Source organism: Tursiops truncatus, chromosome 2 (assembly GCF_011762595.2).
Source record: "Tursiops truncatus isolate mTurTru1 chromosome 2, mTurTru1.mat.Y, whole genome shotgun sequence".
NCBI classification, from domain to species: Eukaryota; Metazoa; Chordata; class Mammalia; order Artiodactyla; family Delphinidae; genus Tursiops; species Tursiops truncatus.
The window spans coordinates 84,428,364-84,451,133 of NC_047035.1; the positions used below are offsets into that span (position 1 = coordinate 84,428,364).

Here is a 22,770-nt window from a genome sequence, read left to right on the forward strand (position 1 = left end):
TTTACTTTTATTTCCTTTGCTTTAGGAGACATCCAAAAAAATATTGCTGCGATTTATGTCAAAGAGTGTTCTGCCTGTGTTTTCCTCTAAGAGTTTTATGGTTTCTGGTCTTACATTTAGTTCTTTAATCCATTTTGAGTTTATTTTTGGATATGGTGTTAGAAAATGTTCTAATTTCATTCTTTTACATGTAGCTGTCCAGTTTTCTCAGCACCTCAGGTATTAACTTTTAAAAATAACTTTATTGAGATGTAGTTTACACACCATAGAATCTACCCATTGAAAGTGGTTGAAAGTGGTTCGGTGGTTTTTTATACATTCATAAAGTTGTGTAGCCATCACCACAATTAATTTCAGAACATTATCATCACCCCAGAAAAAAACCCTATACTTACTGGTACTCAGTTCCCTCTATTGCTCCTAGCCTTAGGAAGCCACTAACTTACTTTCTGTCTCTATAGATTTGCCTATTTCTGGGCATTTTATATAAATGGAATCATAAATATGTAGTCTTTTGTGCCTGGCCTCTTTCACTTAACATACATTTGAAGTTCATTCATGTAGCATGTATCAGTACTTCATTCCTTTTTATGGCTGAATAATATTCCATTATGTGTATATACCACATTTTATTTATTAATCTTTTTTGATATCTTTGCTGTTGTGAATAGTGCTACTATGAACATTCATGTACAAATATTTGAGTATCTATTTTCAATTCTTTTGGGTATATACATAGGAGTGGAATTGCTGAGTCATATGGTAATTTTATGTTTAACTTTTTGAGAAACCACCAAACTGTTTTCCGTAACAGCTGTACCATTTTACATTCCCACCAGCAATATATAAGAGTTCCAGTTTGTCCACATCCTTGCCAACACTTGTTATTTTTTCTTTTTTTGATAATAGCTATCCTGGTAAATGTGAAGTGTCTTATTGTGGTTTTGATTTGCATTTTCCTGTTGACTAATGATGTTTAGAATCTTTTCAAATCCTTGTTGGAGAAATGTCTGTTCAAGTGCTTTGCGTATTTGTTAATTGGGTTGTCTTTTTGTTGTTGAGTTATAAGAGTTCTTTATATATTCTGGTTAGTAGACCCTTATCAGATAACATGATTTGCAAATATTTTCTCCCGTTCTGTAGGTTGTATTTTTCACTGTCAAGTATTGTTTAATGCACAAAATTAAAAAATTTTTATGCACAATAAATTTTTTCTTTTCTTGCTGCAGCTTTTGATATCTAAGAATCTTACCAAATCCACGTTCATGAGTAATTTACCTGGATGTTTTCTTGTAAGAGTTTTATAGTTGTAGGTCTTATGTTTAGATCATTGATCCATTTTTTAAAATTTTATATTGGAGTACAGTTGATTTACAATGTTGTGTTAGTTTCAAGTGTACAGCAAAGTGATTCAGTTATACCTGTACATATATCTATTCTTTTTCAGGTTCTTTTCCCATACAGGTTGTTACAGAGTATTGAGTAGAGTTCCTTGTACTATACAATAGGCCTTTGTTGATTATCTGTTTTATGTATAGTAGTGTGTATATGTTAATCCCAACCTCCTAATTTATCCCTCTCCCCCTCATTGATCCATTTTGAGATCATTTTTTGTATATGGTGTGAGGTAAGAGTCCAACTTTATTCTTTGGCATGTAGCTATCCAGTTGTCCCAGTACCACTTGTTGAAGAGACTGTTCTTTCCCCAGTCTTGGCACCATTGTTGAAAATCAGTTGTTCATGGATATATGGATTTATTTGTTGACTGTATTCTGTTCCATTGATCATTATGTTTATGGTTATGCCAGTACCATACTGTTTTGATTACTGTAGCTATGTAGTCAATTTTTAACTTGGGAAGTGTTAAGTCCTCCACCTTTGTTCTTCTTCAAAATTGTTTTGGCTATATGGGGCCCTCTGCATTCCCATAGGAATTTTAGTATCAGCTTATCAATTTCTGCAACAGCAAAAGAAGCAGCTGGGATTTTTATAGGAATTGTGTTGAATCTGTTTATCAAATTTGGAAGTATTGCCATCTAATATTAAGTCTTTTAATCCATGAATGTGATATCTTTCTACTTACTTAGGTATTATTTAATTTCTTTCAACAGTCCTTTAGTTTTGAGTGTGAAAGACTAGCACTTGTTTTGTTAAATTTATTACTAAATATTGTATTCTTTTGGATGCTACTGTAAATGGAATTGTTTTCTTTGTTTTGTTTTTGGATTATTCATTGCAAGTATATAGAAATACAGTTAATTTTTGTATATTGACCCTATTAAGAACTAAGTAAAAAATTTCATAATTGGGTTTATTTTAGAATGTTATGAAAAGAGTTTAATATTTATTTTATTCCTTCCACAAAGTTCCTTAAATTCACACACAAAAAAATAGTTTTGTTTCATAAAAGCCTGCTTTTTGTTACAGGGAGAGAGCCTAGATTGCATTTGTTTAAGAGAATAGCATATTTATTCACATGTTTGCTGGGGTGGAGCTGAGGGAGGCATTTTTCCTAATGAAGAAAGATGGAGAGTGGTGTTTTTAAAATACAGCCTGTGTCTTGACCACCTTAAAAATGTGACAGTGGGGCTTCCCAGGTGGCACAGTGGTTGAGAGTCCGCCTGCCAGTGCAGGGGACACGGGTTCGTGCCCCGGTCCGGGAAGATCCCACATGTCGCGGAGCGGCTAGGCCCGTGAGCCATAGCCACTGAGCCTGCGCATCTGGAGCCTGTGCTCCGCAACGGGAGAGTGGCTCTCTGTGGCTTCATTATGTTTCTAATGGGACACCATTGGAGTTGATCCAAGAATCAACTATTTTCTTCCGTTATGTGAAGTTGAGGAAGAGCAGTGCATTACCAACAGGATACAACAGTATCCTCAGTATTCTCTCATTTTAAGTCTATTCCACCTTAATGCTTTCAAGTACTTCTGGTGTATTTATATTCAATATTTCTAATGTACTTATAAGATACATTGGAGTTTCTTACAGGAAACCAAAACATTTATTAACTCCTTCCCCGCACTTAATTCCTTTCTCCTATCTAATAGAAATCAGTCTACAAATATTTCATTGCCACTTAAAAACCAAATAAATATATTTTAAACAGATTTGAAATCAGGAAAAAACTGAAAACAGCCAAAAAGAAAGAAAAGAAAGAAAAAAAGAAGAAGCAAGAAGAGGAGCAGGAAAAGAAGAAACTGACACAGATTCAAGAATCTCAGGTAGGAGATTCAATAGTCCTTGTTATCCAAAGAATAAAACCTCTATTTTGAGTGTGTATGTGTGTTTATATAAAAGATGGGTTTATATTAATCAGCCTAGGTCAGTTAGTGCAAGACTATTTATGTACTATCTTCATCTTATAGGTTTCATTAATCTCTGGACATATCATTTCACCATTAGCTGTGCTGTTTAACTCCATGGGAATTCTACTCAAGTCTGCATGTAAAAAGCAGCTCATTGGTGTGTGAGCACTCCTTAAGGGAAAGTTTGTAAACTTCCTGTCCTGGGTAGCTGAATCGGTTATGATGTTTACTCAGGTGTATGTCATCCTGGACTTGGTAATAAATGTAGCTGGGAAAATTAGTCATCTCTGCATTTATCACAAAAAGCTTTGTTGACAGTATTAACATATATTAGCTGTGATCTAGGGAGTCCTTCCAGAAAGTGTTTATCTTATACTTCTTAGGCTTTCTGTTTATTAGGCAGGTAAGACAAGGACTGACTTTACTGCTCTATCCTCTTTGTCCACAAGAGGATGCTCTCTCCTCTTAAGCAAATTTCAATTTCTGCAACCAATATAGATTCACATTGGAGAACTAAATGATTTTTAGGTATAGAGAATATTATCATCAGCTGTTGGTAAAAAGAGCCATCCTACATATTTTTCCCTTCCCAGGTAACATCCCATAACAAGGAACGACGTTCCAAACGGGATGAGAAACTAGATAAGAAATCTCAAGCCATGGAGGAGCTAAAAGCAGAGCGAGAAAAACGGAAGAACAGAACAGGTAGGTGGGGAAAATGTGATGGCTACTTTGTGTCTTTGATCATATGATTTAACTTCCTGATGCCAATTTTTATTTTTCCCCCTTTTTAGCTCTCTAGTATAGGCAGTTCCAAACACATACAGAGAATAGTGTAATGAAACGCCATGAACCCATCCTCCAACTTCAGCAGTCAACTCATAGCCAATCTTATTAAATATACACTGCTCTCCTCCTTTGGGTTATTTTGAAGTAAATCCCAGCATCATCATATTTCAACCATAAATATTTCAATATGTGTCTCTAAAAGATAAGGACTCCTATTTTAAATGTAACTACAGTGCCATTACTATACCTAAAAAATAGTAACAAATATTTTCTCCCAGTCTGTAGGTTGTCTTTTTATTTTATTTATGGTTTCCTTGGCTGTGCAAAAGCTTATAAGTCTGATTAGGTCCCATGTGTTTATTTTTGCTTTTATTTCTTCCCTTTTAAAAAATTATTTATTTGTTTATTTATTTTTGGCTGCATCAGGTCTTAGTTGTGGCATGCAGGATCTTTCATTGTGGCGTGTGGGCTTCTCTCTGGTTGTGGCGCGTGGGCTCTGTAGTTGCAACACACAGGCTCTCTAGCTGTGGCATGTAGGCTCAGTAGTTGCAGCATGCGGACTTAGTTGCCTGGTGGCATGTGGGATCTTAGTTCCCTGACCAGGGATCAAACCCACATACCCTGCATTGGAAGGTGGATTTTTAACCACTGGACCACCAGGGAAGTCCCTACTTTTATTTCTATTGCTTTGGGATACTGACCTAAGAAAACATTGGTACGATTTATGTCAGAGAATGTTTTGCCTGTGTTCTCTTCTAGGAGTTTTATGGTGTCATGTCTTATATTTAAGTCTTTAAGCCACAAAATGGTGATATTCTAATGTATCATTCTTTCTTCATTTATTATCTGGTATGCTTCTGGAAAGAGAAACTTCTCATCAGCTATTCAGTTACCACCAGGGACATTTTGTATAGGAAAGGCAGAGTAAATTCTTGCCTTTTTTTCCCCCTTTTATTTACTAGTTTTCAAAAGAATGAGATAGTTCCTTGGCAAACTCCAAAGATAACCAGTGAAATTTGTTTATTTTGAATATCCCTGTGAACTCATGGATTTTAACATACTTTATGGGTTTTTTTAATATAAATTTATTTATTTTTATAAATTTATTTATTTATTTATTGGCTGCATTGGGTCTTCTTTGCTGCATGCGGGCTTTCTCTAGTTGTGAGCAGGAGCTACTCTTCGTTGCAGTGCACGGGCTTGCGGTGGCTTCTCCTGTTGCGGAGCATGGGCTCTAGGTGCACGGGCTCAGTAGTTGTGGCTTGCAGGCTCAGTAGTTGTGGTGCACGGGCTTAGTTGCTCCTCAGCATGTGGGATCTTCCCAGACCAGGGCTTGAACCCGTGTCCCCTGCATTGGCAGGCGGATTCTTAACCACTGCGCCACCAGGGAAGACCCCATACTTTATGTTTTTACTCCATTGCAATTATTATTATTATTGTTGAGACTCAAATTGTCTTATCTTCAAGCAGTTGTAGCCTGTGTCCTTTTTTTCTTTTTCTTTTCTTTTTTTTTTTTTTTTTGTAGCCTGAGTCCTTTTGATGTGAAACCCCAGTAGTCTTTAATAGCTTTCTTGCTTTCTGGATTTGGAATCAGACATTTCTCTAAGGAGCCCTGGGTTTTTTTTGGTTTTGGGTGGGGTTTTTTTTCTCATGAGAAATTGTATTTAGACACCATAGTCTAGACGCAGGAGTGCAACTGGGTTGGTTATTATTTCTAAGTCTTTTCAGTGTCCACAGCTAGGATTTTTTTTTTTTTTAAGAATTTATTTTGAGCCTCATACTGGTATGTCCATTTCAAAACCAGGATACCAAGTTTTTTTGTTTTGTTTTGATTTATAGCAACTTTCTTAAGGTATAATTAAGGTACCATACTGTTTACTCATTTAAAGTATACAAGGCAATGGCTTGTAGTATATTCACAGCTGTGTGGTAAAACTCAATGAGTTTTAAGATGTTTCATTACCCCAGAAAGAAACCCTATATCCCTTAACTGTCACCCCCCTCTACGGACCTGTTATCTCCCAGCCCTAGGCAACCACTGTTCTACTTTCTGTCACTATAGACTTGCCTATTCTGGGCATTTCATATAAATGGACTCATACAATATATGATCTCTTGTGTCTGGCTTCTTTCACGTAGCATGCTTTCTAGGTTCATCCATGTTGTAGCACGTAACAATACTTCTTTTATGTCTGAATAATATTCCATTGTATGGATATACACATTTATCCGTTCACCTTTTGAGGGACACTGGGTTGTTTCCACTTTTTGACTATTATGAATAATGCTGCTCTGAGCATTTATAGTGGAATTGTTAAAGCATATGGTAACTCTGTGTTTGACTTTTTTTTTTTTTGCGGTACGCGGGCCTCTCACTGTTGTGGCCTCTCCCGTTGCGGAGCACAGGCTCCGGACGCGCAGGCTCAGCGGCCATGGCTCACAAGCCTAGCCGCTCCGCGGCATGTGGGATCTTCCAGGACCGGGTCACGAACCCGTGTCCCCTGCATCGGCAGGCGGACTCTCAACCACTGCGCCACCAGGGAAGCCCTGTGTTTGACCTTTTGAGAAACTGCCAGGCTGTTTTCCAAGAGGCTTAACCATTTTGCATTCCCAGCAGCAACTTATGAGGGTTCCACTCTTTCCACATCCTCACTAACACTTGTCATTGTCTTTATGATTATAACCATTTCAGTGAGCATGAAGTGGTATCTTGTTGTGGTTTTGATTTGCGTTTTCCTAATGACTGGTGATGTTGAGTATCTTTTTGTATGCTTATTGGCCATTTGGATATCTTCTTTGATGAAATGTCTAGTCAAGTCCTTTGCCCATGTTTTAATCAAGTTCTTTGGTTCTTGTTGAGTTGTAAGACTTTTAAAATTATTTTGAATATTAATTCTTTATCAGAGACACGATTTACAGATATTTTCTCCCATTCTCCCATAGGTTGTCCGTTCACTCTTTAATAGTGTCATTTGATGCATAAGTTAATTTTGGTGAAGTACTGTTTGCCTTCACTTTTTTTTCTTTTGTTGCCTGTACTTTTGGTGTCACATCCGATAAATCATTGCTAAATCCAGTGTCATAAAGCTTTCCCCTGTTTCCTTTGAAGAGTTTGATAGTTTTAGCTCTTACATTTAGGTCTTTGATCCAGGGACTTCCCTGGTGGTTCAGTAGTTAAGACTCCACGCTGCCAGTGTTGGGAACCCGGATTTGATCCCTGGTCAGGGAACTAGATCCCGTATGCCGCAACGAAGATCCTGCATGTGGCAACAAAGATCCCATGTGCCACAGCTAAGACCTGGCGCAACCAAAAGAAAAGAAAAAAAATGATCTTTGATCCATTTGAGTTAATTTTTGTATACAGTGTAAGGTTAGAGTCCACTTTTGTTTTTTTTTTTTTGGCATGTGGGATATCCAGTTTTCCCAGCACAAGTTTGTTTTCGGTTTTTTTGTTTTGTTTTCTTTTTTAATATTTATTTATTTATTTGGCTGCATTGGGTCTTAGTTGCGGCACACAGGATCTTCGTTGCCATGTGCAGTATCTTCGTTGTAGCATGAGAGATCTTTAGTTGCGGCATGCAGGCTTCTTAGTTGAGGCATGTGGGGTATAGTTCCCTGACCAGGGATCAAACCCGGGGCCCCCCCATTGGGAGCACGGAGTCATAGCACTGGACCACCAGGGAAGTACCACAGCACAAGTTTGTTTTTTGTTTTTCTTTTGTTTTTTATAAATTTATTTATTTTTGGCTGCACTGGGTCTTTGTTGCTGTGTGCGGGCTTTATCTAGTTGTGGCGAGCGGGGGCTACTCTTCATTGCAGTGCGTGGACTTCTCATCGCGGTGGCTTCTCTTGTTGCGGAGCACGGACTCTAGGTGCGTGGGCTTTAGTAGTTGTGGCACGCAGGCTCAGTAGTTGTGGCTCACAGGCTCTAGAGCACAGGCTCAGTAGTTGCGGCGCACGGGCTTAGTTGCTCCACGGTATGTGGGATCTTCCCGGACCAGGGATTGAACCCATGTCCCCTGCATTGGCAGGCAGATTCTTAACCACTGTGCCACAAGGGAAATCCTCCCACCCCAGCACAAGTTTTTGAAATGACTGTCATTTCCCTATTGATTGGCCTTGACACCCTTGTTGGGAATCTTCTGACCATATATGCAAGGGTTTATTTCTGGGCTCTCTATTTCATTGGTCTGTATGTCTGTCTTTTGAATGACTATGTTTTAAAGTCACTTGTTGGGAGTTCCCTGGTTGTCTAGTGGTTAGGATTCAGCGCTTTAACTGCCGTGGCCTGGGTTCAATCCCTGACCAGGGGAATGAGATCTTACAAGCCCCACAGTCAAAAAAAAAAACCAACACAAAACACTTGTTATAGTTGTTTTTTGTGTGGTTGTGCCATCAAATTAGTACTTTGTTTTATTTTGCTTGTGATCTGTAGAGATGACTTATTGTTCTGTTCTATGATTATACACGATGCAAGGTTCCAAAGTCAAATCTACTAAGCAAGGTATATTCAGAGAAATTTAGCATCTATAGCCTTCTCTTTCACCCCTTGCCTCCCTCCCATAGTAGATGACCACTTAAAAAATTTTTTTATATCCTTCCTTTTTATTTTTTAAACAAAAGGACACAGATTCACCCTCCATCTTAGATTAATGTTAGTGCATTATACACACTTCTCTCTGCCTTGCTTTTTTCACTTAACCATATATTCTAAAGATAACTCCTTAGTTTTTATGTTAAGCAATGGTTAGTAGATTACCTGTTTTTGTAAATAATTTTAGTGGAATACAATGATGCCCATTTTTTCATAATTGTGATTACTTTCTGTCTACAGTAGCAAAGTTGAGTAGTTGATACAGTGACCATATAATGCCTATCCTAAAAATATTTATGTGTTCATTTAAAACATTTTCTGACTCAGGATGCAGTGTAAGGCTCGGCTCTTTCCTTTTTTTACAGCTGCAGCGTAGTTCATTGGGTGGATGTGCTAGAGGTGATTCAGCCACTCCCCTTTGTGGACATTTGGGTTGTTTTCAGTCTCCTGCTATTACAAATAGTACTGTAAACTCAAAGTAAGTTTTTCCTGAAAGACTCTCTGAAGACATCTTAAGTTTATCCCCAATTTTCCTGCCAATCTTCAAGTGCCTTGAGAGATATAAAAGACAGCTGTCAGTAGAGTTGGTGACCCTTTTTGCCCACTTAGTGACAGTCTTCCAGCCCTTTTTTTTTTTGTCTACCGCGGCTTGACATTCGGTGTGACTTAAACTTTCTGGTTAACGTACCTGTTAACACAAGTAATCACAAACCAGGCCAGAGAGGATGGAGCTGTCTATTGAGTCCTTTTCCATGTTCCAGTTCTTTTTCAGGGATGAAAGATGTTTCAGCTTCTTATTGAGAGAATCTAGGTAAACATTTCCTCTTTTTTTAAGCTGAGCTCCTCGCCAAGAAACAGCCATTAAAAACCAGTGAGGTGTACTCTGACGATGAGGAGGAGGAGGAAGATGACAAGTCCAGTGAAAAGTCAGACCGCTCATCCCGAACATCGTCATCTGATGAAGAAGAGGAGTAAGCTGTGTACATTTTGGTCTAGTAGTCAGGATAGGTGGTTCTTTGGGGAAAGGCTTAGTGTAGTTTCCAAATTTCCCCTGTTCGGGTGACGAACTTTGGTTTGGTTCCGTACCCTGAATTGCCGAGCTGGGTTCCCCAGCACACCAGCCTAAACATATACTTCTGCTGTTGGCTCTTAGCCTGTACCCCTGCACATTTTATCATGGCCAGGCGGGTAGGAGCTGCCTTCATGTCACCCTCAGATTGGCCAGGAGCTTCCATTAGTTTTCCTAGTCTGATAGGTTAATCTGGGATGGCAGCCTCATTTGAGACAGTTCACACTACTGGTTAGGAATAGGATTCTAGTCCCACTTTCCTGTTGCTTCATTTATTTCTCCTACTGTATGAAATCACACATACTTCAGTTAAGTTTTAAGAAGTTGGTATTATTTATTTACCTTGATCTGTTTTTATGATGCACATTTTTCCCAGTGTCCTTTGTTCCTCACAGGAAAGAAGAGATCCCTCCAAAATCACAACCGGTCTCCTTACCAGAGGAACTGAATCGGGTTCGATTATCACGGCATAAGCTGGAACGTTGGTGTCACATGCCCTTCTTTGCTAAAACTGTCACAGGATGTTTTGTACGGATTGGCATTGGAAACCACAACAGCAAACCAGTTTACCGGGTTAGTATTTCTTTCCTTGGACAATTGTCCATGTTTTATGTTTTAAATATAATGATTCTTAGCTAGGAGTAGGAACTACTGAACAAATCTGTCACTTTTCCCATTTGATGGGAAAATAGACTCCAATTGAGATGCCCTTAGAGCAGTGACAGTCTGAGCCAACCAGAGATCTCTTGTGACCTGCTGCCAGGAGGAGTACTTGGAGCCCAAGGGTTTAGATTTAGAACAATTTTCTCTATCCTCCTTTCATGTAGATGTGAGAAGGCAGACACTTAACGAAGTATTTTTCAAGAGTTATGTAATCTGGAAGATTTGTTCATTTGAAAAATAAATGAAAAATTTCCATGTTACATACTAAGTGACTTCTGGAACAAGGAGTTATATTGAGGTTTGAAAAATGACGAACAGGGACTTCTCTGGTGGCACAGTGGTTAAGAATCCGCCTGCCAGCATGGGGGACGCGGGTTCGAGCCCTGGTCCGGGAAGATTCCGTATGCCATGGAGCAACTAAGCCCGTGCGCCGCAACTACTGAGCTTGCACTCTAGAGCCTGCAAGCCACAACTACTGAGCCTGTGAGCCACAACTACTGAGCCCGTGCACCTAGAGCCTGTGCTCCACTACAAGAGAAGCCACCGCAGTGAGAAGCCTGCGCACCACAATGAAGAGTAGCCCCTGCTCTCCGCAACTAGAGAAGAGCCCATGCGCAGCAACGAAGACCCAATGCAGCCAAAAATTAATTTTTTTTTTTTTAAAAAAAGAATCTGCCTGCCAATGGAGGGGACACGGGTTTGAGCCCTAGTCCGGGAAGATCCCACATGCTGTGGAGCAACTAAGCCTGTGCACCACCACAACTACTGAAGCCTGTGCTCCACACAAAGAGAAGCCATCGCCATGAGAAGCCCTCGCACCTCAACGAAGAGTAGACCCCACTTGCTGCAACTAGGAAAAGACCACACGCAGCAACAAAGACCTGATGCAGCCAAAAATAAATTAATTAATTTTTTTAAAAAAACCCTCCAACCTAATAGAGATTATCTTGTGAGTTCCAGCTCTGCTTCTGTGGTCTAGATGACTAGAACATAGCTGTTTGATTTTTTGTTTGTTTGTTTTGTTCTGGGTTGTTTGGTTTTAACGTGTTTTGCCTCCTTCTGTGAGGACCAGGGGCCATGTCATGTCTCAGAAACCTTGGCAACAGAAACAGACCTCACGGTCTTCACACTTGATTGATAAAACTGACCTCTGAAATCCAGGTGCACCCCTTAGTAAGGTAGAATTAAGTTGGAGGGGAAGCTTCCAACACCCCACCAGGCTAACTGCCTCCTCACCTGGCGCTTGCTTAACTCTGGGCACAGGTGCCTGGCCGTCTGAGTTCTAAGCCCGAGAAAGATGCCCAGAACACCTGGCAGCTGTGGGCTTCTCTCAGTGCGGGGTCACTCATCTGCACTCATGCAGATGGAGCCAGAGGGTGGGGTGGAGAGCTCTGAAAGAGTCTGTTGTGATTGGTGTCTCTGTCCTCACTTAGGTTGCTGAAATCACGGGTGTAGTGGAAACCGCCAAAGTTTACCAGCTTGGTGGCACCAGAACAAACAAAGGGCTACAGCTACGGTAGGAGAGGTGCTTCCGTGGCAGCTTCTGCTCCCGTGCAAACAGGCACTGCCTGTTGCGGCTGTTACTCACTCCCAGTGTGATGTTTCTTGTTACAGTAATACTGTTTGTGTTATCCCCGCAGGGGACTTGGAGGGAAACTTGTATTCTGCCTTTGCCTATAGGGAAAGTAGGATATATCTCTCTCATAGGGGAAGTCAGGGATATGGAGCAGTGGGACACATAGAAGGAAAATGTCAGATTGCGAGACCCCCTCCTCCCAGAATCCTGCAGGCATTCCTCGGTGAGCATGGTCAGGAGGCTTGCTTCTGGTCCTGGCTCCATCACTAACTAACTTGATCTTTCACAAGCCAGGTTACCTTTTTGGACTTGGTTTCTGCTTCAATAGCATGATATTGACTGAATGCTGGCTACATGCCACAGTTCTATGCATCAGGATGGAAGCGAGAACAAAATACACACACAAATCCCTATCCTCTTGGAGCCTGAAAATTCTAAAGGCCCTATATGGGAAGCAATAGAAATAGCTTGCCAGGTGACTGCAAATAGTGGGTCATAGACAAGGCTCTGCCATGGCCTTACTTGGCCTCTCTGGTCTCTCTGTTCCCTTCTCCCATTCCCGTCATTTCTCCTGGACTGTTTGAAAAGAGCCAGTTGGTGTGGGCAGCAGCCATGACGTGCTGAAAGTGACTATCTCTGGGAGGATGACACTGACTCACGTGGCCAGCACAGGAGTCAGTAGAACAGCAGTGTTCTTTCTAGGGATAGAGCTTCCTTGTCATTCAGATATCTATGTAATATTTCATATTCTTGATGCCAGTTGACTGTGATGGATTTGATTGTAAATGGACTTTTGAAGCACTGGCCAAATCCACTTGTTTCCGGGGCTCACTTTGATTTTTAGTCCCTGCTGCCCGTTAGAACAACCTGGGAGGGGCTTTTTGTGTGTACAATTTCCGTGCCTGGTTCCTACTCCCAGAGATTCTGATTCAGTTGATCTAGAGTGGTGCTTTGGCACTAGAAGTTTTGTAAATATTCCTAGATGATTCTAAAGGGTAGCTATGATGGAAACCCACAGAGACAGGTGGTGTACAGTCTGGTGGGGTTGCTCTTCTGGCGCTGCAGTCAACATACCCATTCCTGAAGCTGCTCTTTTTTGTGTAGGCACGGCAGTGACCAGCGAGTGTTCCGCCTAGAGTTTGTCTCAAACCAGGAGTTTACTGAAAGCGAATTCATGAAGTGGAAAGAAGCGGTAAGTGGACAGACAGCACCTCCCTAGCAGTTGTTGATGAAAACACTGAGAGAGCCTCTTTCCAAAACCCTTTATCATAAATAACCTTTTATCATGTTTTGGTCCAGATGTTCTCTGCTGGCATGCAGTTGCCCACTCTAGATGAAATCAATAAGAAGGAATTATCTATTAAAGAAGCTCTTAATTATAAATTCAATGACCAGGACATTGAAGAGGTAAGAAACCTGGTACCCCAGAGTCCGGAGGCTCATCAAGAACCAGTGTTAGAGAAGATCATGCCTTTCTTTTCTTTCCTGTATCTTGACATTTTTGGCTCTGCTACTGTTGCGTGAGAAAGAGGGAATACTAATATCGCTACCTTATTATTTATAGTTCATCAAGATTTTGTCCATACATTCTCACTTGAAGTCATAGACTAAGGAAGTGTATTCAGGGTTCAGGAATCTGTATTCTTCTTCTAGGCTTGGTCCTTTAAGAGTTTTCTTTTTCCAAAACATTTTGGTAAAATTCCTTGATCTTTGTTCGCTTGGACAGTGGCTAGCCTGACAGTACAAGGTCCTTGGGCTGCTGCTGTTTATTGGTGCATGTTTCTTCCCACTATCCCAGAAGAATCTCCGTGACCCCGGAAGCAGCATAGCATCCCTTGGAATGAACTCGCTCTCTCTGTGGGGCATGGCATTGCTATAGGAAGAGCAGCCCCCGTTTAACTAGCTGCTTACCTCCAAAATGGGCTCACCTATCTTGCCTACAGAACTAATTTAGAAATACCTCACTGCTGGTATCTCCTCTCTGGTACAGATTGTAAAAGAGAAAGAAAGATTCAGGAAGGCTCCACCCAACTATGCTATGAAGAAAACGCAGCTCCTAAAGGAAAAGGTGAGGACTTGTGCTTGAACCTCTCTCCCTGTCCTGTAAGGAGATGTGGAAATCAAACTTGTTCACCGTCTTTCAAGTTAGTAGTGGCAGGATTGGGAGAGAATGCTGGGCTCAAAGGTAAGCAACAGTGCTTTCCTGGCACCTGGGCAGCATCCTTTGGCTGTTTTCCTTTCTATAAATTGAAACTGATCTTGCTTGTTCCATTTTCCTCACTTTCTAGTCACTTTAGTTTCGTGTGTAATAAGATAGACCCCAGGGTACTATCAGCACTGGGTCTGAACAGACGAATGATATTGCCAAGCCCAGCTGCGGTGGGTGGTTTTCCGTTCTTCACATCAGGGTGGGGTGAGCCTTGTTAGGCTGAGTTAGCCATGTGGGGCCTGGGTTCTACGGTGTTTGTTTTCAGTACTCTTTCACACCTCCTGTCATTTGTTCATCATGTGAGGTATCTTGCCTGTGCTGGAAGTAATGGGACACTTAATATAGAGCCAGTCATAGCCAGAATCTCACATGTCTCTCTATGTGCAGGCCATGGCTGAGGACCTGGGGGATCAGGACAAGGCCAAACAAATCCAAGACCAGCTGAACGAGCTGGAGGAACGAGCAGAGGCCCTGGACCGCCAGCGGACCAAGAACATATCTGCGATCAGGTGTGTTACAGATCCTTGGTCCACAATTATCAGGCGAGCCTGTGCCTTGTACGCACTGTGCCCCAGTGGCTCCACGTATCTCTGGGGTGAGGACTCAGTGGTCCCCTCCCTCCTTTCACAGCCCACTGACTCATGCCTCTTACTCACCCCACAGTTACATCAACCAGCGGAACCGGGAGTGGAACATTGTGGAGTCTGAGAAGGCCCTTGTGGTGAGTAAGACAACTTTATCTGGCTCACTGAAAATAATTTTAATTAATAAAACAATATGTAATAAAACAATATGTAATCTTTTCTCTATCTTGCTTGAGTTTATCTTTCAATTATTGAAGTAACGTGTACACTTAACACACACATAGTTTCTCTGTAGGCACACATACAAGCACATAAGTTATTAATTTATAATAAAAAGCAGCAGTCTTCTACCCTGTCTTATCCCTCCCCATCTTTAGATTCTACTCCATGCGTATTCATTTTTATCAGTTTCCAGTCTTTTTCTTTTGGTTGTTGCCCCCATAATCTTCTCTGGTGTTCTTAAAGGGAAAAAAAGGACAATAGACAGCCTTTGACTTTTTTTAGGACCTTGCAGACTGTTATTTATATGTAAGCTTACGATGAATGAGAGGCGGGGGGGCAGGAGATACAGTTCTGTAATACATGCTCTCTGTTTCAGGCTGAAAGTCACAACATGAAAAACCAACAGATGGATCCTTTTACCAGGCGACAGTGTAAACCTACCATCGTGTCTAATGTGAGTGCCTAGAGAGGACGTTTTTAGTCAGGACCTAGATTCTGGGACATAAAATGAATTCCATTAGGAGATTAATAAAGAAGTTAAAAATAATATTGTCTTAGTGGGATTTGCTTGCCTCAAACTCTTGGGTCTGGATACTTCCTTTTTTTATCTTACTCTAGGACATACAGGTAGTGAAAACCTGGCATGGATTTGTAGAAACCTATGGACTAACCGCCTATGCCAGGGCAGGTTTACCAGTGCAGCAGAGGTGAGGAATGTGTAGGCTGAAGCGCCTAGCTAGGGCCCGTCTGGGCTGGGCTTCAAAGCTTTTAATTGCCCCTTTTTGCAGTGTGGAGGAAAACCCCACTGATCTGCTGATGGGCCCACTGTGGTGCCTGTGATGTTAGTGGTGGTAGGTGGGACAGAAGCTGGTGGTAGGACTGTGTGAGTGTTGAACAATCTCTAAAATAACTTGCATTGTCTCTCAGTCCAGAGACCCGGCTGTTCAAGCTGCCATATTGGCCCAGCTGAACGCAAAATACGGTTCTGGAGTGTTACCAGATGCTCCAAAGGAAATGAGCAAGGCAAGTATACTACTGGAGCTCGGCCGCTGGTCCGGACACCAGAGGCACTTCCTGGGTCGGGTTTGATTGTCCCCACCTGGAGGAACGTGGCGTCCCACTTGCAGTCCTTTCTCCGTCCTCATTATTTACAAATGTAATAAACAACTACTGAATTCTGGTCAGATGACCTAAATTCTAAACCCAACACCACTACTTAATGAAGTCCTTGACTACGGCTTTAGGCAACTGACCTCTAGCCCTCTAATCCATATTTTCTCATATGTAAAGTGGGGGTAATATTATATACCCTGCTTATTTAACTCATAGGACAATTAGAAGGGGTAGTTGACGTGTAAGGATGAGGCAGTTGTAAAAGTGAAAGTTCTTTGAAAACTAAAATATTAAACCAAGAGAAACTGCCCGTTTAGAAGCCATTTTCTGCCTTTTCCTGAGGAGCCCAAACTGTTCCAGGAATTCCTAAAACCTTGGGTCAGAGATGGCTTGTTGTCTTAAGCCCACCCTTTCTCCCTCACACCACAGACATGAGCCTTCCCTTCCCTCTCCTCTTTTAGGCTCAGAAAAGAAACTTCTTTATGGCCTCTCCTGTCCTCCCTCTGAGAGAAGGAATCAGAAAAGGGCCTTAGTAGGAAGATCTAATGAACTCGAGCAGGAGCCTTTACTGTTAGTGGTCACTGCTTCTTGAAGTCCACTTGCATTTATACTTTGTAATTACTTTTTCTCTTCACATTGCAGGGTCAGGGAAAGGATAAAGATTTGAATTCTAAGTCAGCCAGTGACCTCTCAGAAGACTTGTTCAAAGTACATGATTTCGACGTGAAGATTGATTTACAAGTTCCCAGCTCAGGTAGGTGAAGGTGCAGATTGGTGATGAGCAAGGACCACGTGGCTCCATGGCTCTGAGCCAGCAAGGAGGCCTGATTTTAGGGAAGAAATGGGGGTGTCTGCTTACCAGTATTTATGGAGACCAGAGTAAGACAGGCTGCAGGTCTGTTTTGAGAGGGAACAGGGACAGTAAGGAAGGCTACCTGAAGGAGTGAAGCACAAGACCAAAGGACCTCAGATGCCGATTTGCCTCTTCTTTCCCATAGAGTCAAAGGCTTTGGCCATCACCTCCAAGGCTCCGCCAGCCAAGGATGGAGCTCCAAGGAGATCTCTGAACTTGGAAGACTACAAAAAACGACGAGGGCTTATTTGAGCGCACCCAGCCTGCTGCTTCTGACCCTGCATGCCCCATCACGGTGCCCCACCTTTCCTCTTTTCCTTTGATTTGCCCTCACTGGGCTGGAGCAGCAGTAGAACTGGGAAGAGACTCTAAACTGCCAGTCATCTGTAATATAAACCATTTGCTGTATAGACTTCCCTTGTCTGCAACATCTCCCACCAACCCCCCAGGCCCCACCCAGTGTGAACCTGGGCTCTCTTGGGCTTTATCCATGTCTTTAGATTTGTGTTTGCCTTTTTTTTTTTTAAAAAAAAAACCAGCACAATTCATTGGCCACTCTGCACGTATTCAGTGTTACCGTGGAGCTGGGATTCTTGCTGGAGCCCCTGGCGGTGATAGCAGCAGCACTGGGCAGCCTCCTCTATGGACTGCCTTGGACCCAACCATTGAACATTTGGCACCTGACCCTCTGGAGGGAGTGGGGACTGGGCACCTGCAGTCCTCCTTCTTCTCTCCTCATCTTTCTCTTCTTCCCATCTCTGTGGAAGAAGGATTTTCAAAACCAGTTTAGTTTCCAAAAAGTGTACATTTGTGGGGAGGGAGGGGGGTCTATTTGAGAGAGAGTGTGTATGTGTGTATGTGTCTGTAAGTGTGTGGATTTTTTTATCATTTTTTAAAAATGCAGTACTCTTTGTATCAGTCTGTCATGGGTCTATAGCTGTTTCAGATTTTTTTCAGCTGTACTTGAGCATCTGAAACTGCAAGAAAGAAACTCATTAAATGTGATTCTTCTTACTAAACAGGCCTGACTGCTGTAGCTGTGTAACTTCCCCTCCCCCACCTCCTCTTCCCCATCACCTCCCCCACCTTGGAGAAATCTCCCCAGTTTGGCCCCTGCCCTGTCGGCTGTGTCCTGGCAGGTGGGAGGGAAGCCCACAGCCAGGTACCAGGGAGGGCAGTGCAGGTGTCTTGCTCAGCCCATGTGTATAGCCCACAGCTTCCTGGCTGAGTGTAGAGTGTGTCTGTTCTCCACCCTATGTACTTGTCTCTTCTTAGTGATTCTGTTTTGCCATTTCAGCAAGAATAATATTTTGTTCTGTTTTTTAAGAGAAAGTATTCAACATGAATGTGGAGAGAACGAACACAAAGATTTAGGTTGCAAATGTTACAAGCATGTGCAGTTTTGTGTGTGTGTATACATATATATATGGTAAGCATATATATTGTTGTGCAGCTAGGGTGAAGCCAGCAAAGAAGTATGTATGTCTTTATGAAATGTTTGCAAAGAGATAAGCTGACTGCTTGATAATCATTCTCAGGTGTAAAGCTCCAAGTGTAAATAAAAGTGGCATTTAACAGATCTTTTCAGAACAAAGTACAGCTGACTATATAAAACAAGAACTAAGATAAAGGAACAGCTGAGAGCTTCTGATTCCCACAAGAGGGAGAGGCATCTCAAAGCCCTGCTTTGTATTTCTTCACCCTACTTTCTATAAGAAAGTGGGATGATGGGAAATCATGGAGTTAAGTTGTTTTTAAACATAAAAATGAACTTGGTAACTCTTCCGGGTTTAGTAGAGCCTCAGTGTTGCTTTAACTTAGTTTATACTTTTTTTATTTAAAAAAAAGAAAAAAGCAGCAATCGATGGTTTTTAAAAAGAATTGTGTCTGTAAAATTGATAAATATGACTGTAACACAGCTATGTGGTGGCTGTGACACAGTTTGGTTGGGCAAAGGAATGGTGATGGACTCATTAAAATCATATATACTTGAATAGTCCATTGACCGAAACTCTTTATAGACTATTGTGTAAATGTGGAATCACAGACTGTTAAACATTGCCTGGACTCCAGCAGAGTCCTGGAAGCTGCTGGGACCTCTTCTATAGTGACAAACTTGGACTTTTTTTTTTTTTCTGGTTTTAAAGACATGAAATTATAGAATCCATATAATTTGCTGGAGTCATTCTGATCCACCATGTAGATCTGTATTTAGTATCATTTGGATTTGGAGAAGTGTCGGTTACATTATGGCTGTGTAATAAAATTTTTATTAAAACTACATCACACTGTAGCCATTTTGCCCCTACCTCCCCACATACAGCTAATGAAACTTGCGTTCTGAGACACCAAAACACAGCAGGGAGCAAAGCCAACCAAAGAAGACAGAATGTTAACTTGTCACCTGAGTAGCCTACTTGGTGATTGGAGTCAAGACCGAGGGCTTGTCTGCAGTCTCAGCTGAGGCAGGACCTCTGAACTGAGATCTGGTCCAGGCATTGGCTTTATCCCACCAGCTGGGCTTCTAGGTAGTTCAGGCTTCTTGTGCTGGGGAATCACAGCAGCAGCCCACTGCTCCACCCCAACCCCACCATGTGGTTTCAGTATTGAAGGGTGCGGCACCTAAGGCGGCTTTCTACATTTTTCACTTCCTTCCGAGAAGCAAAAAGGCCAATGTCCATATGCCTAGCTCATGATGTATAGGTCTGTTTGTCTTGCTTCTGACAGGTGCAGGGAAAGTCTACTGCCTGCAACTTCCCTTCAAAAAGAATGCTTTTGTTTTCTGTTTCTGTGAAGTCCTGACCTGTCACTCAAACTGTACAGATACTTGTAAATAAACTTTATGCCCTGTTTTAACAAGGGAATCAGATTTAGTCCAAGGACTGCATCCTGAGTGGCAACTCTCAAAGTCATGCTTTAAAAGTCCAAGAGAGTCTCTCTTTCACTTGGTTTCTCTCCTTCCCCTACCCTTAGCCCTGCACCTCCGAAGTGAAAGTGGCTGTTGTCGTCTTCAGCCACCTGGTTCCCCAGAAGCCTCTCTGAGACAGTAGTTGTCTAGAGCCAAGGCAACCTCCAACTGGCCTGGTTTACTTCCTACTTTGGAAGATATATCACCAAGCTTTAACAGAACTAGGTGGGCCCCAGATACACTGCCTAACACTGGGGAAAGTCTGGTCCTTCCAGCTTTCAGTTGGCTAAGCCACAATTCCTTTGTTAACCTCTTTTCAGCCTGTCACGAGTGTGAAGGGGGAGCCCAGGGGCTGTGAGTGTGCCTATGGAGGAAATACTGATACCCTTCCCTCACGGCCCAAGCTGGGGAGATCTGTAAGGCTCACCACCAACACTGCATGAGGCTGTGTCTCAAACCTTTCTGACCATGTGTTAGCTAGGAAGCAAGATCCTGGATCAACTCTCCTTTAGAGATGGGAAGGTGGAGGTGACAATCACAATGGTACAAGGCCAGTCCAAGCCTGCCTTTGGTGTTGGGAGAGGTGGGTCCCTGGGGCTCACCCAGCAACTGCATCTCATGAGGTTTTCTTAAGCTCTCTATCACTCCAGCCACCTGATTTTTGTTTATTTATTTATTTTACTTATTTATTTATTTATTTTTGGCTGCGTTGGGTCTTCATTGCTGTGCGTGGGCTTCTCATTGCGGTGCCTTCTCTTGTCGCAGAGCACGGGCTCTAGGCGTGAGGGCTTCAATGGTTGTGGCTCATGGGCTCTAGAGCGCAGGCTCAGTAGTTGTGGCGCACGGGCTTAGCTGCTCCGCAGCATGTGGGATCTTCCCGGACAAGGGGTTGAACCCATGTCCCCTGCATTGGCAGGCAGATTCTTAACCACTGCACCACCAGGGAAGTCCCCAGCTGCCTGATTTTTTGGAAGCAGTGGGCTCCCTGGGAGCCTAGAGAGCAGATTCTGAGCAGAGGACAGCCTAGTCCAGTTATCTCCCAGGGTTCCCTGCTGTGAGGCAGCCACTTGCTGTGACTGCCTCAGGTGGAGGGATGCAAAGGTGAGAGGGGTGCAGGGTCCATCGACTTTTTCTGGAGTTGAGGGAGCGAAGGAGGTGACTTTTCTTGGGTGTCCTGGGTAGTGGTGTCCAGGAATGGGGAAGCCATGGACCTCCAGCTCAGATTTTTTGTGTGTGACTTCCCTGACCAAAGGGGCAGCTGAACTGCCTTGGGGAGGAGAGTGTCAGAGGCTTGGAGGGAACAGCAGCACTAAGGCGGTGGGGTGGGGGGCAGAGGGGCAGCCTGCCTTCTGTATAAGTTTCCCCAGGCCAGCCTCAGTGCCAGAGTTTCTTGGCCCTGAGTAGGGGCTTAGCCAGTGGAGCACAGGCACGTCTAGGGCTTCCAGACTGTGCCCTGGACCGGAGGGAGGACCTAAAAGCCACAAGGCAAGCGGACTCAGTGCAGGGTTCATATCCCAGCTCCACCACTTAACTACCTAGGGCTGAGCTGGTTAACTCTTCTGAGCCCAAGTTCCCCATCTTTACTATAAGATCTGTCAGGAGCCTGTTAAAGTGTTCCTTTCCTCTATAACGGTTCGATAAATGCTGTTGTCAGTGAGAGTAGAGGCCACTAGGCCTCGCAGGAGAGACTGTTGGGGCAGAGTGGCAGGGGTTGGGATGCAAGGGCCAGTGTGGTGAAATAGGGGTGGGAAGTCACAGGAGAACAGCCTGAGTGCTGACAGAGGGCATGACTTGGCCCAGAGACTCCCGGCAGCCTCCACCTTGGGGGTCAAGAAACTCAGTCTCCACACAGAGGTTCCAGTGGGTGCTGGGGCTGGCCTGGAGAACCGTCCAGTGGAGAAAGACAGCTGCCTTTTGGTCCAAACTTACTGCTGCTATTCTCTCCAGCCCCCAACACACTCCCTCTTTACTGATGGTCAGTCTGACAGCATCCTCCCACTCCCAGCCCTCAGTGGCTCTGAAGGCCTCCACCTCGCCACTGCCCCAGCGGGCTCAGAAAGATTGTCTCACCACGGAGAGTAATTAAAACATTAAAAACAGTACCAAACCGGAAAATAAGTGTAAAGAAGTCCAACCAAGTTCTGATCTGTTTCATGATGACTACCTTGATAACCGTCTTCAGAATATCACTTTTTTTTTCTCTCTCTCTCTTTTAGCTGTTGATGACCCTGCTTCACTAAGTTCATGTGGAGACCACATCTTGCTCAGCCATAAACACATTCACCTCTCCTGGAATGCACTGGTCTATCTCCACCGATTTTTCCCTGGAGAACTCCTCTTCACCCTTCAGCGCTCAAAGGCCACCTCCTCCAGGAAGCCTTCCCTGATTGCCCCTTCCCACTCGGGTTTGGGAGCACCTAGGCTTCCCCTAGGGCGGCACCCACCACGCTGTACTGTTGTTATTTGTGAGCCTCCCCACCACCACCATCCTGGAAGCTACTAGTGTCCTCCTCCGCCTAGCACTTAGTTAACGCCCAATAAACGTAGTGGAGGGAAGGGGGGCGGGGCAAGCCGACGTCCTTCCCAAGCCCCTGCTTTCTGGGGCTTCTGATGCCACCTCTCCCCTCCATCGTGTCCCCAGACCGCAGCGCAAGCGGGAAGGAGACCCGGCGGTGCGGACGCTGCTTGCAGTAGAAGCCCAAACTGTCCGTCTTATGGGTTCGACCCGAGACCGCGAGAAAAGCAGCTGTGGCAGATGGGAGCTATCCCCTCACCCGACCGGCCCCGACCACCCAACAGCCTCGGCCTCCGTTCGCCCACTGGAGTCCCAGCGACCTTGGAGTCCGGGCCCGAGTGCCACGCGGGGCCGACCCCGCAGCCTGCA

General features: G+C 43.4%; 1 protein-coding gene across 2 annotated transcripts in view; it reads left to right on the forward strand.

Moving 5' to 3' along the window:
- Nucleotides 1-19,259, forward strand: part of RTF1 (RTF1 homolog, Paf1/RNA polymerase II complex component) — a 49,143-nt gene extending 29,884 nt beyond the window's left edge. The window contains exons 5-18 of one of the 2 annotated variants that reach the window (XM_004311519.4): nucleotides 3,108-3,222; nucleotides 3,900-4,011; nucleotides 9,525-9,660; nucleotides 10,154-10,331; nucleotides 11,855-11,937; nucleotides 13,102-13,189; nucleotides 13,297-13,404; nucleotides 13,988-14,065; nucleotides 14,594-14,715; nucleotides 14,870-14,927; nucleotides 15,389-15,466; nucleotides 15,940-16,035; nucleotides 16,768-16,879; nucleotides 17,124-19,259. In XM_004311519.4, the coding sequence (XP_004311567.1) occupies nucleotides 3,108-3,222; nucleotides 3,900-4,011; nucleotides 9,525-9,660; nucleotides 10,154-10,331; nucleotides 11,855-11,937; nucleotides 13,102-13,189; nucleotides 13,297-13,404; nucleotides 13,988-14,065; nucleotides 14,594-14,715; nucleotides 14,870-14,927; nucleotides 15,389-15,466; nucleotides 15,940-16,035; nucleotides 16,768-16,879; nucleotides 17,124-17,230 (1,471 nt within the window). In that variant the 3' untranslated portion in view covers nucleotides 17,231-19,259. Of the gene's footprint in view, nucleotides 1-3,107; nucleotides 3,223-3,899; nucleotides 4,012-9,524; nucleotides 9,661-10,153; nucleotides 10,332-11,854; nucleotides 11,938-13,101; nucleotides 13,190-13,296; nucleotides 13,405-13,987; nucleotides 14,066-14,593; nucleotides 14,716-14,869; nucleotides 14,928-15,388; nucleotides 15,467-15,630; nucleotides 15,916-15,939; nucleotides 16,036-16,767; nucleotides 16,880-17,123 lie in introns of those variants that run through there. The other variant, XM_073800756.1, reaches the window with a different exon arrangement.
- The last annotated feature ends 3,511 nt before the right edge of the window (nucleotides 19,260-22,770 follow it).